Source organism: Pinus tabuliformis, chromosome X (genome assembly GCF_031772625.1).
Source record: "Pinus tabuliformis cultivar Carrire ecotype Pingquan chromosome X, CPIR1, whole genome shotgun sequence".
Taxonomy (NCBI): domain Eukaryota; kingdom Viridiplantae; phylum Streptophyta; class Pinopsida; order Pinales; family Pinaceae; genus Pinus; species Pinus tabuliformis.
The window spans coordinates 216620740-216637065 of NC_142308.1; the positions used below are offsets into that span (position 1 = coordinate 216620740).

Here is a 16326-nt window from a genome sequence, read left to right on the forward strand (position 1 = left end):
CGATGTTTGGAAAGTTGTGTCGAGGCCTGAAGGTAAATCAGTTGTTACTTCCAAATGGCTCTACAAGATAAAGCATGTTGCAGATGGCAGCATCGATTTGTGGCAAGAGGGTTCTCACAAGTAGAGGGAGTTGACTATGAGGAGACCTTCGCTCCCGTAGCTCGGTATACATATATTTGCTCCATTATATCGATTGCAGCAAAGATGAGTTGGAAGATCCACCAGATGGATGTGAAGACTGCATTTCTCAATGGCTTCATTCATGAGGAGGTTTATATTGAGCAGCCGCAGGGCTTTGAGGTGCATGGGAAGGAGTCCCATGTATGCAAATTGAAAAAGGCACTTTGTGGCTTGAAGCAAGCTCCTAGAGCTTCGTACTCTAGGATTGATACATACTTGCAGCATTTGGGTTTCACAAAGAGTGAGGCTGATCCGAACCTATACTTGATTGTGGTGGGTGAGGAGCCTCTCATTCTGGTGTTGTATGTTGATGACTTGATCATCACTGGTGCAGAGAGACTCATTGAGTGTTGCAAGAAAGACCTTGCTTCAGAGTTTGAGATGAAGGATATCGGCTTGATGCATTATTTTCTGGGATTGGAGGTGTGGCAGGAGGAGGGGCATTTCTTCCTGGGACAAGGGAAGTACATTGTGGATATTCTTAGCAGATTTCACATGGAGGACTGCAAACCCATGTCTACACCTATGATCACTAACTGGAAGAAGCTTCACGCTTTTGATTCCGAGTTGGTGGATCCTACTCTATACAGACAGCTAATTGGTAAATTGATGTATTTGGTCAACACTCGACCAGATATATGTTTTGCAGTTAACACTATGAGTCAATTCATGTGTGAGCCTAGGAGAGTGCACAGGGTGGCTGCAAAACTCATTCTTCGTTATTTGCAGGGGACTGTGGATTTTGGTCTGGATTATAAACAGGGTGATGGAGTGAGACTGGCAGGGTACATGGATTCAGATTGGGCAGGTTGTGCTTCAGATAGGAAGAGTAATTTCGGGTGTTGTTTTGGGTTGGGTTCAACAATTGTGTCATGTATCTACCGGAAACAACAGTCAGTTGCATTGAGCTCAGTTGAGGCAGAGTATATCGCTGCTAGTTTGGCGAGTTACAAGGCCATATGGCTTCACAAGATGTTGTTTGGTCTATTTGGTCAGGCATTGAGACCTTCAGTAATTTACTGTGATAATCAAAGTTGCATAAAACTCACGGAGAATCCAGTTTTTCATGGCAGGTCAAAGCATATTGAGATCAAGTATTACTTCATTAGAGACTATGTCCAAAAGGGAGTTGTCAAGCCTGAGTACATTTCCACAAATGAGCAGGTAGCGGACATTTTCACCAAAGCCTTACCACGGGGCAAGCATGTCTACTTCAGAGACAAGGTGGGAGTGGTGAGAAACACTTTCCTCGCTAAGAGGGAGTGTTAAAATTTGGGTACCAAAGGACAAGTGGTTCCCTAAGGCTTTGATCTTTGCCCTAGGGAAAAGTGTCCAAATTTATTTCTACTTTTCTCCTAAAGTGACTTTATAAGTGGTAAAGTCAATTTAATTTAAAAGTGACTTTATAAGTGGTAAAGTTACATTCTAATTTAAAAATGACTTTATAAATGGTGAAGTTACATTCTAATTTAAAGGTGACTTTATTGAAGTCAATGAAGAATTAGAAAGTGAAAAAGTGACTACGGAAATAAAAGGCTAAGTGGGTCTTTATTTAAGTGGGTGAGTTAAAAAATAGAAAGTGAGAATTAAATGCACATTTATTCTCATCTCTAGATCTAAATGAATCTCAGCCATTAGATCTTAGGGTAACCCAAAAAGTCATTTAAAGAGTAAAAGGAGAAGAGAAGAGAAAAAGATCAATTCATTCTTTCATGAGCATTTGAGAGAAAGAGAAGAGAGAGCAAAGAGAAAATTTCTGAGCAGTGAGGAAGTAAAGGAGAGCAGCAAGAAGACATTTCAGCAAATCTGGGCAGCAGCATTTATTGGCACGCATCCCAAAGCAAAACCGTACAGTAGGAGAAAGGCACAAAAATCGAGGAAGAGGGACAACAGCAAGGGCACAAATTTCAAAGCAGATTTGGACACAAATTTCGAAACAGACGTACTATTGAAATCTATATAGTGCGTACAACCCGTACAGCAAGTTTTGGGCACGTTTTTCAAGGTTTTATTGCTAGAAAATTTTTGTTTTGGCTATTTGCTGATTGGCACGATTTTCGAGGTGGAGTTCAAGCACGGAAATCGAGATAAGTTGTAATTTGTGGTTGCTGGAATTTTTACTGTGTATTTCAATTTCTCTGTAAAAGCATTTTCAGAAATAAAGAAGAGTTCTCAAACTGGTTTTCCCCAAGAGTTGTAGGAGGGTTTTCCAAGGTCACATGACCAATAATCACTATGTTATTTTCTATGCGTGGTTGTCATAATTTTGTTGTGTTTTATTTATGCAATTTCAGCAATTGTGAAATCTCTAAATTTGTGTTTTCAGAAAATATTGTCATTTCCAGATTTTAGAATTCTTATCATGCTTGGATTTAAAACTAAATGCATGGAGTGATAAGAAAAACTGATAACCGGAGTGGGGGTTGAAATTTTTTCAATTTGCAGATATTTTGCTACTTTAGAGCTAAATCATGGCTAGGCAAATAAGAGAGTTTACTCATACTCTTTAGCTTAGTCTTTGTAGATCATTTGTAATTTTATTGATTATTTTCATAGCTAACACTTGATTTGTATTGCAGCGCTCTCTAACAGGTTTCTTGTGATAGCTTGCAGGATTTATTATTTGAAACTATTGACAAGTTGTGTGCAGGACCTTGGGCTCTCAATTGAAGACTTTCTCTCTTGGCCGTGAGCATTCGAGGCTCTCTTTGGCAAGACCAAGTTCCATTTTGGGGCTGCATTTCTCTCTCTTGGTCGTGGGCTTAAGGAGGCTTAGCCTATCTTGCTTTGGTGCAAATTCCTCTTTTCTTGAATCTAATTTTTGTATCTAAAAGAGGTCCTTTCAAATTTCATATTTAAAGGCCTTTCTCTTGCCTCATTTGCAACAGTAACTCATCAAAGAAAAGTCTATGGTGTAAGGCTACATTGTAAAAGATTTTCCTTGAGTTTGTTGGAGGCTTTCATGAGCCCTTTGCCTCTTGTAATTTAATTAATAAAATTCTGACTTTTTGGGAGCATGGGAGCCGTAGGTTGGTTTGATTTGTTGATTCTAGTTTCTCTTCTCACTTACATGTATGCTTTAATTTGCTAATTAACGCAACCATGCATCTCACTTAATTTGCTAAATTTCGCTACAATTTGCTTGCACCATTTTCATTTATTGCTACAAGTCACAAGCTACATTTCCATTTTATAGCAATTTATTTTCATGCAAGATTTCTTTAACTTGAAACATTTAGTTTGAGACTTTGTCTAAAGTTCACTTATGCTTCATCATTGTGCAACAAATTATACATCTTTAGTATTGATGCACTTGGTATCTGGGCAATTTCACTTTCCAAAGCAATTATTTATTTCATGTCAAGATAATCTGTTAAAGTTTATTTCTTGTGCAAGGTTATTTTGAGTACAATCTTGAGTTTACTTTTCACAAGCATTGCCATTTATTTTACATGCAAAACAATTGCTCATAAGTTTCAAGTTTGCTTTTAGTGGATCATCAATTTATCATATGTCAAAGCAAATACTTTCATTTCTCAATTTTACATGTTATAAAACTTATGAAATATTGTTTTTAAAGCATCTCTATCTTTTACATAGCACTTGCAAATTTACTTGCACATCATAGTAGGCATCTTAACTTAGTTGCACATTTAAAATCAACCTCCAAGCATAAGCTTGGTTGATAGAAATCATAGGGAAAAAAGACTTTCTTGGAAAGTTCTTCCATTTGGTACAAAGTAAAGTAAAAGCGTTGTGACCCTGTAGTTATGAAGGTGGTTTGTCCCCTTGTAGGAACGACGGCACACACTAGCTCATAAGACTCAAGGGACAAGTATCGTTAATGACACATTTGTGCCCTCGCCCCCTCTTTCTTATAGTCACCCCAATTTTTACCCTTTGGTAAGAGCTCAAGAGGAGGACTTCTCATCTAGATTAGGCATTTTAGATTATAAGCAACAAAGATAATTGCATCCAAATCTAGTGTAGGCACATTTCATATTAACACATCTCATGGTTTTACTTGCAATTGATCATTTTACTTATCATTGTTGAATTGAATACTTTGTTTTGGCAAGCATTATTTCATCTATATTTTTACAAGTAGAATACTAATTGTTTTTCTTTTGCAAGATGTCCTTGCATGCTTTGATTTAGCAAATGATCATATACATTTGAAAGCATCCTTATATCTTGTATTGATTATTTTATTGTGCTAACATTTTCTTGTTTCACTTTTAGGGTTATTTGTCCTTAAAAGCATTTCATTTATATTAAGCAAATATCTTTCATTTTTTAGCAATACTTTAAAAGGCACTGGTCTTTCATATGCTTATGCTTATCTCATGTGTTGATGGTTGTTAATGGTTATTTCATTTCATATTGCTCACATCATATTTGCTTGTAATCTTAAGAAAGTAATCCACTTCACTTTAACATTCTCCTAGAAACCTCACATCTTTAACTTAGTTTTCTTTTAGGGACCACCCCCCATAGCTAGCCTAGGAGATAGCTTAAACGGATAGAGTTGGGAATAGGTGACAACCCCTTCTCTTAGTTCCTTGCCACTAACCACACCTTGTGGGGTTGAAGGCTTTTCTCACTAACTGTAGGTAGGTGTAGGCAGCAGGGTCAATAGATCTCTTGCAAAATAACTTTGTCTCAATGGAAACCAATTTAATTTCTCTACTCGAGCTAAGCTTGAAACACCTGCATGATTGTTGATCTCTACTGCCCTCTACCAACTTGTGCACAAGATTCTCTTGCACTCTTCTTCTCACAAGCTCCATGCACAAACTTGTGCTTCTTATTACTTGATCTCACCAATTCGTGCTCACCAAAACAATGATTAAACTTGTGTCTTCGTTCCTCTATTTAAAGGCAATTTGAATGGTTAAAATTAGTGAGTTTTCTAATTAAGGAATTGAATTGGAGATTTTCTAGTTTAAAAAAGTCAACAGAACTAGTTAACTGGATCCTCCTAAAATTTAGGAGGCTAACTCCACTTATGCTTTCAATTCCCAATTTAACTCACACTAGAAGATCAAAACTCGACCTTCACCTTCAACACATCAGTTAACTGCCTCATGCACTCCTAATTTTCAGGGAAACTCCTAAATTTTAGGATCTCAACCATGCACAAAAAAAGAACTCGACTTTGATTCCTTGAATTAAGGCACAAATCAAGTAATCACTTTTCTCACTAATTTTCAACACTCCCTCTTAGCGAGGAAGGGATTCCTGGAAGAACCTCATCCACCTGGACCTGTCCCCAACATTACCAAGTTCTTCGTTGTTGTAGTTGCTCCCTTTGAACTAAAAGACTTCCTTGCTTTCTTCTATGGGACCTGCTTTGTAGACCTGTTATTTCCCACCATACTCTGCGAGCTTTTCTCCTCTTCATCATCTTGCTGGTCAACCCAACTGCCAACTAGCTTAGGCTGAAACTGAGATACCGGTTGAGGCTCCATCTTGAGAGCTTTATACTGCTTTGCTCAACCATCACTTCTCTGCTTTGTGCACCATCTGCCTTGTTGATCAAGGTTGCACCTGTCTCTACCTGCAACTTGTAGAGATTCTTCACCCTCACACCTATCTGCTTCTTACATCTAGAAGCTAAGTGTTGGAGGTACGCCTTACGTCTGTTGAAGATGACATTATATCCCTTGTCCTCAAGGGTGGCTACCAAAACAAGATTCTAACTCAATCCTGCAATATAAAGAACATCTCTGGGATGAAGGGAATTACCTGACTCCTTTTGAACGTTGACAGTGTCAACTCCTCTAGTTGCATAATGATTGTTACCCACCACTTTGTGGGTGACACCCATAAGAGAATTTTTTTTCCCACATGGTCCTCAATCGACAGCCAACAACCCCTTGCAGCCACCAAATAGCTCGATGTGCCATTTCTCTGCCACCTGAGCTAGCCATGTGGTCCCTCACCCATCTGTTATGATCGTATGTTTGAAGGTGGGCCTGCCAAACCCGAAGGTATGAATTTTCATCATGTAGTTAGGTACTTTTGTTTACTTGTCATGGATACTTTTGGGCATGGATTAGTGGGGGGTTCGACAGAAAGAGTGGGTTAGGTCAGTACTCTTGTCTCCTCTACCCAATTTGATGGTTAACCTTGCAACCTAGTCCCGTGGGATCTCCTTAAGTGGCTATTAGCTTTAGGAATGACACTACATGGGAAACCTCGAATTTGGATGTGTGGCCCTACTTCCCGATACCATATACATTACTCCCTTCCGCTCATTATAACCCCATTCATCAATTTTCCCATCTGGGTCCACATTTGTCCACTGGGTCCACAAGGAGTTAACCTCCCCTTGTCCACACCTTGGTTGGGCCTAGAACGATGCCCCAAAGGTTGATGCAACTAAAAGAAATGGAAAAAGCATAATTTGGCCACTCTCAACAAGAAATGTACCTCAAAATGCAAAAGATAGTCGGGACATGCAAATTTAGTGTGTGGGCAAAAGCCAAACGTGAGCTCCACCCCTTATTATGGCTATCACCTTGGTTCCTATGGGCACTATATGAGGCCCCTTCATCATTAATGAACCCATGATTGTCCCAACCCCTAGTGGGTGATGAACTACACCACCTTAAGGAGGTATCCACTGTTATACCCTACATTATCATGTTCTCATCTCCTTGAGCCCCGAGCATTTATAAAGAAAAATCAATCAAAGGCAAAATGCATATGAAGAAGGGTGGAAAAACAAAGGTCGGGGTAACTCATGTACCACAATTGCTCCCTCCTACATTCTTGTACACAAGTGTGGGCTTCCCCTAGTATAGCTACCCTTATACCACGGCATGTGGCTTGGAGCCTTCCCCCTTGGCCCCCGCTCCGTCCCATCATTATAACACATACCACCTACCACTTGATGGATGTACCATGGACATGTCACCCCCTCTAAAGGTTGAAACCGCCTAATAGAGTCCTTGGTTAACCTCTTTATTGAGCTTTAAGACACTTGTACATGGCAAAGCCCACTATGGAAGGGCATGTCGTTATGAAGTGTCCACTTGTTTTCCATGATTTGTAAGCTCTATTACTCAATTACTCTAATGATTTGTTGTACTTGAACACGAGGAGACACATTGGATCTTATGCAGGATTGCAGGAGGGTCTCCCTTTGGGATTTGGTCTCCCTTTATAGAGTCCAAGCCCTCCAAAGGGTCACATTGGCACTTGTAGGGTAAGCATTGAGAGCCATGGGCCTCCACCATAACAGAGAGCAATAGTTCACTTCATGGATCCCTCAACACCACTCATCAATTGCTCGTGTTCCACCTTTTGGATGAAGATGATGCACCTGGACCACCTTGCTCAGCCGGCTTCACACTTGCACCATACACTTGGCAGATGTTCCAAGGTCCAGATGAGGATGTGTCTCCCCATGAGAGACAATGGGAGGGCTTATGTCATCATTCCAACCTTTGTAGATGATATATAGGCATTATCAATCCCCTTGGAGACCCAAGAGGCTGTTGTTGTGCCCCCACACCCATTTGGGGCACCACATTGGATTTGCTTGAATATCAAGGGGTCATCCCCTTGATCATTATGTTTGGAGCCTTCTCTCTCACATTGGCACACTTTGGACTCCACCAAGACTTCTCAATGGCCCAACAACTCATTATGGATACTATTTTGCCCTCTTGAAAGGCTTTATCTTTGTATTATTGAGCTATCTTGGTGGGCTTGTCACCAAGTCATGTCATTATTGTACATTATTTTATTATTTGGGGAATCATTGGGCTAATTAGGCTATTCAAACCCCCTTATGGATTGTATAAATAGATGAGAGGCTCATTCATTCCTCTCATCATGACTTGGATTAACTATTAGCTCTTGTGAGGATTTCGCATTCCCTTTTTGAGGATCAGTTTGGTTTCATGGATGAATTTTGATTTTTGGATACTATCTCTTGATCTTGGAGCTTCAAATTTTGTCTTATGTCATCATTCCAACCTTTGTAGATGATATATAGGCATTATCAATCCCCTTGGAGACCCAAGAGGCTGTTGTTGTGCCCCCACACCCATTTGGGGCACCACATTGGATTTGCTTGAATATCAAGGGGTTATCCCCTTGATCATTATGTTTGGAGCCTTCTCTCTCACATTGGCACGCTTTGGACTCCACCAAGACTTCTCAATGGCCCAACAACTCATTATGGATACTATTTTGCCCTCTTGAAAGGCTTTATCTTTGTATTATTAAGCTATCTTGGTGGGCTTGTCACCAAGTCATGTCATTATTGTACATTATTTTATTATTTGGGGAATCATTGGGCTAATTAGGCTATTCGAACCCCCTTATGGATTGTATAAATAGATGAGAGGCTCATTCATTCCTCTCATCATGACTTGGATTAACTATTAGCTCTTGTGAGGATTTCGCATTCCCTTTTTGAGGATCAGTTTGGTTTCATGGATGAATTTTGATTTTTGGATACTATCTCTTGATCTTGGAGCTTCAAATTTTGTCTTGAATTGATGATTGGATATACTCATTATACATGTAAGTGCTCTTTTTCATGTCTATCTTTACATTTCTCTTGTCACATGAATAATGTATGGGATTTTCACTCTCTAGATCTGAAATTGCCCTAATTTTATGTGAAATTGTGGAATTTTTGGACTTTTGAAGCATTGCATATGTTACATGTGTCATGTATGATGAACGAATGTTCCTAGAGGTTAAAATTCATTGATAATACCTTGATAAATCATCAATTCCTGCACATCAAAGTGTAAATTCCTTTGGTAGTCGAGTTCATTCCCTAAATTGCCATGCGAAGTTGCCTAAGCTCTCCTTCATTGGGTTCAAGTTCCTCCAAATCTCAAAATCACCTTGACTCCATCTCTCCCTAAGGCAAGGCACTGGTCTAGCCATTAGTGGTCACCTAAAAGAATATTTGCATCAACACGCTTTCTCTTTGTTATCATCATGCTTTGAATGTATGTCTTCTTGTTTAGCTAAAGACAAGTTTATCTCAAAACTCACTGTCAAAGTGCTCTGAAATAGTTTGCTAAACAGTTTATGTTTTCTTCTTGAATGGCATTTAGAATTCATCATTTAGTTAGAAGCTCTAAATGTCACTTCCATCTCTCCTCTACTCACCCTTCTACAGCGAATTAAATTGAAAACACCAGCAAGACTGCCTACCTTGCCCCTGTCAAAAGATCCCTCATCTCTTCATCCTCTCACTAGAAATCATCAATTTTATATGATCGTATGCCTAATGGACCTTTTTTCTTCCCTACCAACAAACCTTTAAAATCTATTCCTTTCTAAGCACCATACCTAGCCTAAGATCAGCGACTGAAGATTTAGACAAAGAGAGCCCTCTCTGACGCTGGAAGGGCTAGATTCCAGCTTCTAAGTGGTTGGTGGTTACCTTTCGGTTCCTCTCCTCAACCTGGAGGAATTACATAGTGCTAACAGACCCTTCTTGCCCTTAGCCTTGCTACTCTTGCCTGCCACGGCACAGTTCTCCTCGTCCTCTGTCATAACTGATCTTCCTTCTATGGTTCCTCTTCAAATCTCTTCCTGTATGCAGTCCATCCAAAACCTTTCCCAATTTGGGAAGTTCTCTCTCCCACTAACAACATCTTAAAACCCTCTCTATGACTTGTGAAGTCCAAGTAAGGCAAAACTCACAAGCTGATGATCAAACACAACTTCGCCCACCCTACCTAGTTCATCTCGTACCTAAGTGAACCTTGACAAATATGGGACGATGGGCTCATCCGGACGCTCCTCAACTTCTCCTTAAGAGCAAGCTTCCTGGTATCACCGGTACTCTTATACAACTTCAGGATTGTATCATACATCTCATATGTTGTCTTTTTCTCGTGGATATGAGGCACTATATGATGACCCCTTCTAAAATGATCTTCTTTGCCTTGATATCATTCTTATTATGTTGGGCCAATTGCTGGGGGTCTAGAGGTGGTGCTATCGCCTGCTTGATGTACTCTCCCACCTCATTATCTTCTACCACTATCGTGATCCTCCCTTTCCAAGCTATTTAGTTCGATGCTCCCTCTAAACAGTGATCTGCTCTCAACCCTTGGTAAGTCATCCTGCTTCCCCTGAAAGCTCTCTAAAACCTGCCCACTAACAGCCTGTAATCCTTCACAAAGGACTCTACTTAGGACTTTGGAGGTTGCCCACTTCACTAGTCCTTTAGTCCGTCAAAGTCTGCAAACTTTTTGGGCATGAATATTTCTGCCACTGCTAGCACTGTTGTTGTTCTTCACAAGATCTGCTCTCTGGTCACAATTAGGCACCTTCTAACAGTCCTCCACCTGTACTTAAGATGCCACCAAAACTGCCCCAAATCTGGACTCAAACACTTAGCAAAAACATCAACCTTGGAAGAATACAAACATACCTTTGGTCTGGACAATTACTTCTGTCCCCAAATCTTCTGAACCTGTGCTTCACCTTGGGTCTACAATTTCAGCCCTAGTTAGGGCTACTTGTAGCAGCTGCTACAGCCCTCCAAACTCTGCCTCAAGCTGCCCCCAAAAACTGTGCTTAGCCCTCTACTACAAGCCTATCACCTGTTCTACCTTCTGTGATATTTCGGCCCTTCCAACTCTTTATTAGGCCCAAGCTCCTAACAGTGTTCCAAAACAAGCTACAGGAACTCGCCTCATTTTAAGAAATGAACAGAATTTACTGTGGCCTGTTCTGAAGATATTAAACCCCACAACTAGCACCACTACTACCCAGAATGTTCCTCTTGCTCTCACAGCGAGCGCCCAGCCTTATCTTGGCTTAGACAGTCACAAGAACGAACCAATACAAGTCTCCTTCTCCACTTTGCTAAGCTCCAAAGGTCTGTGGCCTAAATCAGATTCCTCTTCCACTTATGACAAGTTGCACTTAGGTGATCTTAAATCTGTTCCAAGTGCTCCAATACCATGTAGAATTTCCACGAAATTCTGATCTGCTGATAAGACAATCTGAAAAAACACTTTCTTTTCTTACAAACACAGAATTTCTCTACTCAATTTGCAGCAGAATTAGGAACAGAAATAAAACAGTCACACATTTCAAGACACAACTTTTATTTTTTTTACTAGGGAACCCAACTCGGAAAACCCTCGGATTGATGAGAATTTTATTGATAGCAAAACTGAGCAATTGATCTCTTACAAAATAACTGTCTCAATAGAAACCAATCTGATTTCTCTGCTAGAACTAAGCTTGAAACACCTGCAAGACTGTTGATCTCTACTGCCCTCTCCCAACCTGTGCACAAGCTTCTCTTGCACACTTTCCCTCTCACAAGCTCCACCCACAAACTTGTGTTTCCTATTGCTTGGTCTCACCAACAAGTGCTCACCAAAACGATTAAACTTGTGCTTTCATTCCTCCTTTTAAAGCTAATTTGAATGGTTAAAATTAATGAGTTTTCTAATTAAGGAATTGAATTGGAGCTTTTCTAGCTAACAAAATTCAACAGAATTAGTTAACTAGAACCTAAAATTTAGGAGGCTAACTCCAATTAAGCTTTCAGTTCCCAATTTAACTCACACTAGAAGATCAAAACTCGACCTTCAACTTCAACACATCAGTTAACTGCCCCATGCACTCCTAATTTTTAGGGGAACTTCTAAATTTTAGGAACTTGACAATGCACAACAACAACAAAAAACTCAACTTTGACTCCTTGAATTAAGGCACAAATCAAGGAACCACTTTTCTCACTAATTTTCAACATTCAAAATCCCATCATTATATCAAAATATAATAAACAACAAAGGTGGTGTTGATTGACTTCTAATGCTTATTATTGAAAGATTTCCAAAAACTTTCATTAACTGCCTAATCTGTGTACTGATTTAGCAAGGTAATTTAGTTTAATAGCTTTTTTAAAAACAACTTCAAAAGAAATAACCAAAATATTTCTTTCGGAAAATATATATCAAAACAAATGTTGAAAACACAAATTCTAGTAATTCAGCAAATTCAGAGACATGACTGTGAGAACCCGAACAACAATCCAAGTCAAAAAATATGAAAGAAAAAAAATAAAATCATCGAGATCTTTGATCAGCAGTAAATCAGGAGTGGTGAGATTCCCATTAAGATTCAGTTCCAGGGACATGTTTTCCCTATCATGGGCCATCTCACCTGTGCGAGCAGTATTTTTATTGTAGTTGAGGCCAGTTGCAAACTTTGGCGGGATAGATATCCCCACCTTTGGGGAAGATCATTCTAGAGTGTCGTAAGTCATATACATTTCATCGGAATACTCCCATATTGAGAAAAGGCAATTATTGGCACAAACAGTTCTGAAAGAGAATAATAATGATGATAACAAGCACCTTGTCCAAAAGATAATAATGATGATGATGGAACCGGCAATTCAGAATTTGTACGGGAGGATTAAGAAACATTGGTATTACTGAGATTTCATACATTCGTAATGAATGAAAAAGTGAACAGAATGTATCATGGAAACTAGAATTCCCTATCAAGTACCTCCAAAATGATGAATAGGCTATCCTAAACAGAAATGCCTTAAAACAGGCCCAACATTTTAAAACAAACCTGTAAGTGAAAAGGCATACTTACTCTGACATTCCAGCATTGTCCTTGGCAAAACTGAGAGCTGCAAGCCTGATAAACCTATAGAGTTCCGCCGTGGTGTGACCTTGAAGATATACCGGTCCATCTTCAAAATCCACTGCCTTGCTTAGATATCCTCTTTCATTCAAATGCTCCACAAACTGGACCCACTCTGGCCATAGATGCTCCAAAGAACCCAAATCTCCTTCGGCCTTCTTCTTCATAATCGGCATCATCTTCTCATTTTTCACACATTCCTTCTTATTTTTTACGCTTTTCTTCTTCTGTTCAGATTTCAAACTTCCCTTCGGGACGGACAATTCCTCAGTAATACTATCAATTTTCCCTCTAACGGTTCTTTTGAACTGGAGTAAAATCTGCGCTATCTGATTCTTAGTGTTCTCCGGGAGTGCATTCTTGTTATTGAATTCCGTTAACGTATTGTCAAAATCATCCACATTATCCTTCAATATATTGAACAATCTCCACTGGGATTCGAGCATACTCTTCAAATTTGTGACCTGTTCTTCTGCCGGAAGATCGCTTAGGGCTTTAATCTTTAACTCCAATGTTTTAGCCTCCAACATTTTATCAAGGCCAATAGCTTCTTTGGAGAGTAAAGAAACAGTGTTGCTCTGCGAGCTTTCAGGCTCTGCCCGAGATGAAATTCCGGGCTCGTAACCGTCTTTGAAATCCTTGCCTTCCTTTGTTTCCTTTCCATCGAGCTTAGAAAAATCTTCATCATGAGAGTCGGAGGGCAGTTGACGAACGGCGGAAAGGTACCTGAATCCCGTCAGTAAATGCAAAGGAACAACTATCCTGGGAAAAACGCCATTGCCGCTGAAATCCAAAGCGTTTTCTGTCGAAAATGCTGGAGATATCTGCATATTGCGTGAGAAAAAGGAGCCGATTTTTCCATAGCTTATGCATGTATTCAGGCGCCGAAGAAGCAACAGGATTTGCTGAGCTCTGCGTGAAGGCGAGCTGCTTTGAGCGAACATTTTGAATAAAATTTGAGGGAACCCCCTAATAAAATCGGGGGTTTTTCAGTGATTTGGAGCGATCGTACCTTCGGGATTAAATTGCGGCCTCTAACAGTCTCATGCAGTCCCATGCCTGGCGTTTAATGGATGCCTGCAAGTCCGCAGAAGGCTGGACGTAACCAGGATTCGGGTTTACAGTAGCCAAGCGGTAGTCAGTGTTTATAGAGTTGTTGCATTAGGTATAAAATTGGTGCTAACCTTCGGAATTTGTGGAGCTGTGCATGTGGTGATTACACGAGGAAAAAGGAGTTTTGTGGTAAGATTGGGGAGCTATCAATTAGTTACATACCGAGGGAAATTCTCTCGTATGGAATTATGTGGTAAGCCAGCAATTACATGGGATGGATAATGTTGTCACATGGGCGTGTATTCAAAACGACAAGTGTAAGTTCATAAATTTATCTATTAGCAATTGTCTTAGGATTAAAAAAAAAAAAAAATTATTAAATTGTAAGGAAAAAAAGGAAGAAGAAGAGAACAAATTCTAATAAAAAATTCAAAATCTTATCTTAGCAGGCAGTGAAATGTTTATGTAAAAATATACTATGGCGAAGTTATCTTTTGACAAATTTGTATGCAATCTACCAAAGAAATAACAAAATATTTTTTATATTTATTATATTTTTTTTTATATTTGTTGTTAAGAGAATTCGATGTCAAAAATAGGCTTTTTGTTCCTTACCATGTGTGGACATCAATAGGAATTTGATGTAAAACAAGTGTGATTGAGCCAATCTTTAATCCAAGCATTGTAGTTCTTAATGAAGAGTGATATTTCTAAATGCTTTGTCAGCTTTTAAGTTTTAAGCCATCAAGCTTGACTAATTTTATTTTTGAATGACTTGTAAGGGGACCGTACAATGGACCTCCTAAGCATCGAATTTCATTTAAAAAATGTGTGTGAAGGCTTGTTTGTCTGCTATCAAGAAACTTTAAGTACATTTGATAGTTCTCCAAGGCAACCAATTATCCAACTTTGTGTCCTAGAAATATTTCCATGTGTGGAAAAAAATGTGGCAAAGCTCTTCCCTGAGAGAAAAAAAAAAAAAAGACACTATCTGCCAATTCTATCAAGTCCTTTTAAGGACACCTTATATAGGGAATTCTTAAAAGGTTCAATAACACCAATTATATCATATTTTTCTGAAAGAAACTTCTTGCACTTGCATGAATATCACTTGGTAAGTTTGTATGTAATCTTATACAAGAATTTGCCGAGGCACATCTCCATTCATGTCTTTTGCAGTGCGTTTGTTGCAAGCACAACCTATAGTTGTGTATATTACTCAGACATAGAAAATAGGATAAAAAGATAGAGATAGATTTTCTCTACAGTTCGGTGAAACTTGCATAGTAAGGAATCATCCCACCATAAACATCTTTAGGAAATCATCATTTACCGATTATCTCAGAAAAATATCCAAGAAGGACTTCAACCTCTCTACGAAAAAGTATCAATGTTCCATGAAACTAGTAAAGGCCTTGCTTCCCACCCTGCTTGCCAAAATAATATGTTTAAGAAGCATTCCAATTTCTTGTAAGTTAAAATAGAAGGAAATATGCATGAGGAAAAGAAAGAGTGACTTGGTGCCACTAATTTCCTTTATTTGGAAGAAGTCACAACATTTAGATGACAATTGGTTGTTCATACTTGAACAAGATTGGCATTTCAGAAAAAATGTAGATTCTGTTTAGGTTGAAACTAAAATTAACATCCTACCTTTCCTTGTCTACTTAGGAGGTATAAACTATATGTTCAAGCTTTGTCTCCATGATGTATATACTTTGATGTACTTTTTATTGCCCATAATGAAAATTAAGATACACTTTGCAGACAAATGCCAAAGTGGTGCTTGTAAATTCAAATTGCTATATCCTAACAATTACAGTAAATAAATAAACTTACAGTAATACCAATGGTTAAAACTCTGTTTCCAAACAACCTCCTGTATAGATGCAGTCAAATGTATTTAAAGATTAGGTGAAAGTGTAGACAAAATTATATATATCCAGCCTATATCAAAGAAAATAAGAACTATCATTGAATAAAAAGTATTTTAACAAGGTTCTTATGTTGTACTTTAGACATCATAGCAACTTCTCGTGCAAATTATTTCTCCAATATAGCTTTTTCTTCAGGAGTCTCATTGTTGTCTAGGTAAATCCTCTCTGCGGACAAAGACGACCCCTCTAGCCCAATGAGTGGGACTAGCAACCTACGTGACAATCTACTAGACACTTTCTTAAGTTACAATTGAAAAGAGAAACGAAGAAGATGGCCTACCTCGTTCTAATGCTATCTCGATCTCCTTTGTTGAAGACCTTGAATCACTTGCGTCACAAACTCATTCCTGCTGCTCACAGCGTTTATACACCTGCACAAGAGATAAAGACACAACAAGGCATGCAAATACAAATAGCATATTCAAAAGTAGCCTACTTAACAGATCAAGGAGTGTTAAGACAAATGATACATCATGAACATACACATTTG

The 16326-nt window shown here is 39.0% G+C and overlaps 1 protein-coding gene across 2 annotated transcripts in view; it reads right to left on the reverse strand.

Moving 5' to 3' along the window:
- Positions 1-14085, reverse strand: part of LOC149139114 (uncharacterized) — a 33454-nt gene extending 19369 nt beyond the window's left edge. For both annotated transcript variants that reach the window (XM_089447134.1, XM_089447135.1), the window contains exon 1: positions 12796-14085. In XM_089447134.1, coding sequence (XP_089303260.1) covers positions 12796-13790 — 995 coding nt within the window. In that variant the 5' untranslated portion in view covers positions 13791-14085. The remainder of the gene's footprint in view (positions 1-12795) is intronic.
- Between the last annotated feature and the right edge of the window lie 2241 nt (positions 14086-16326).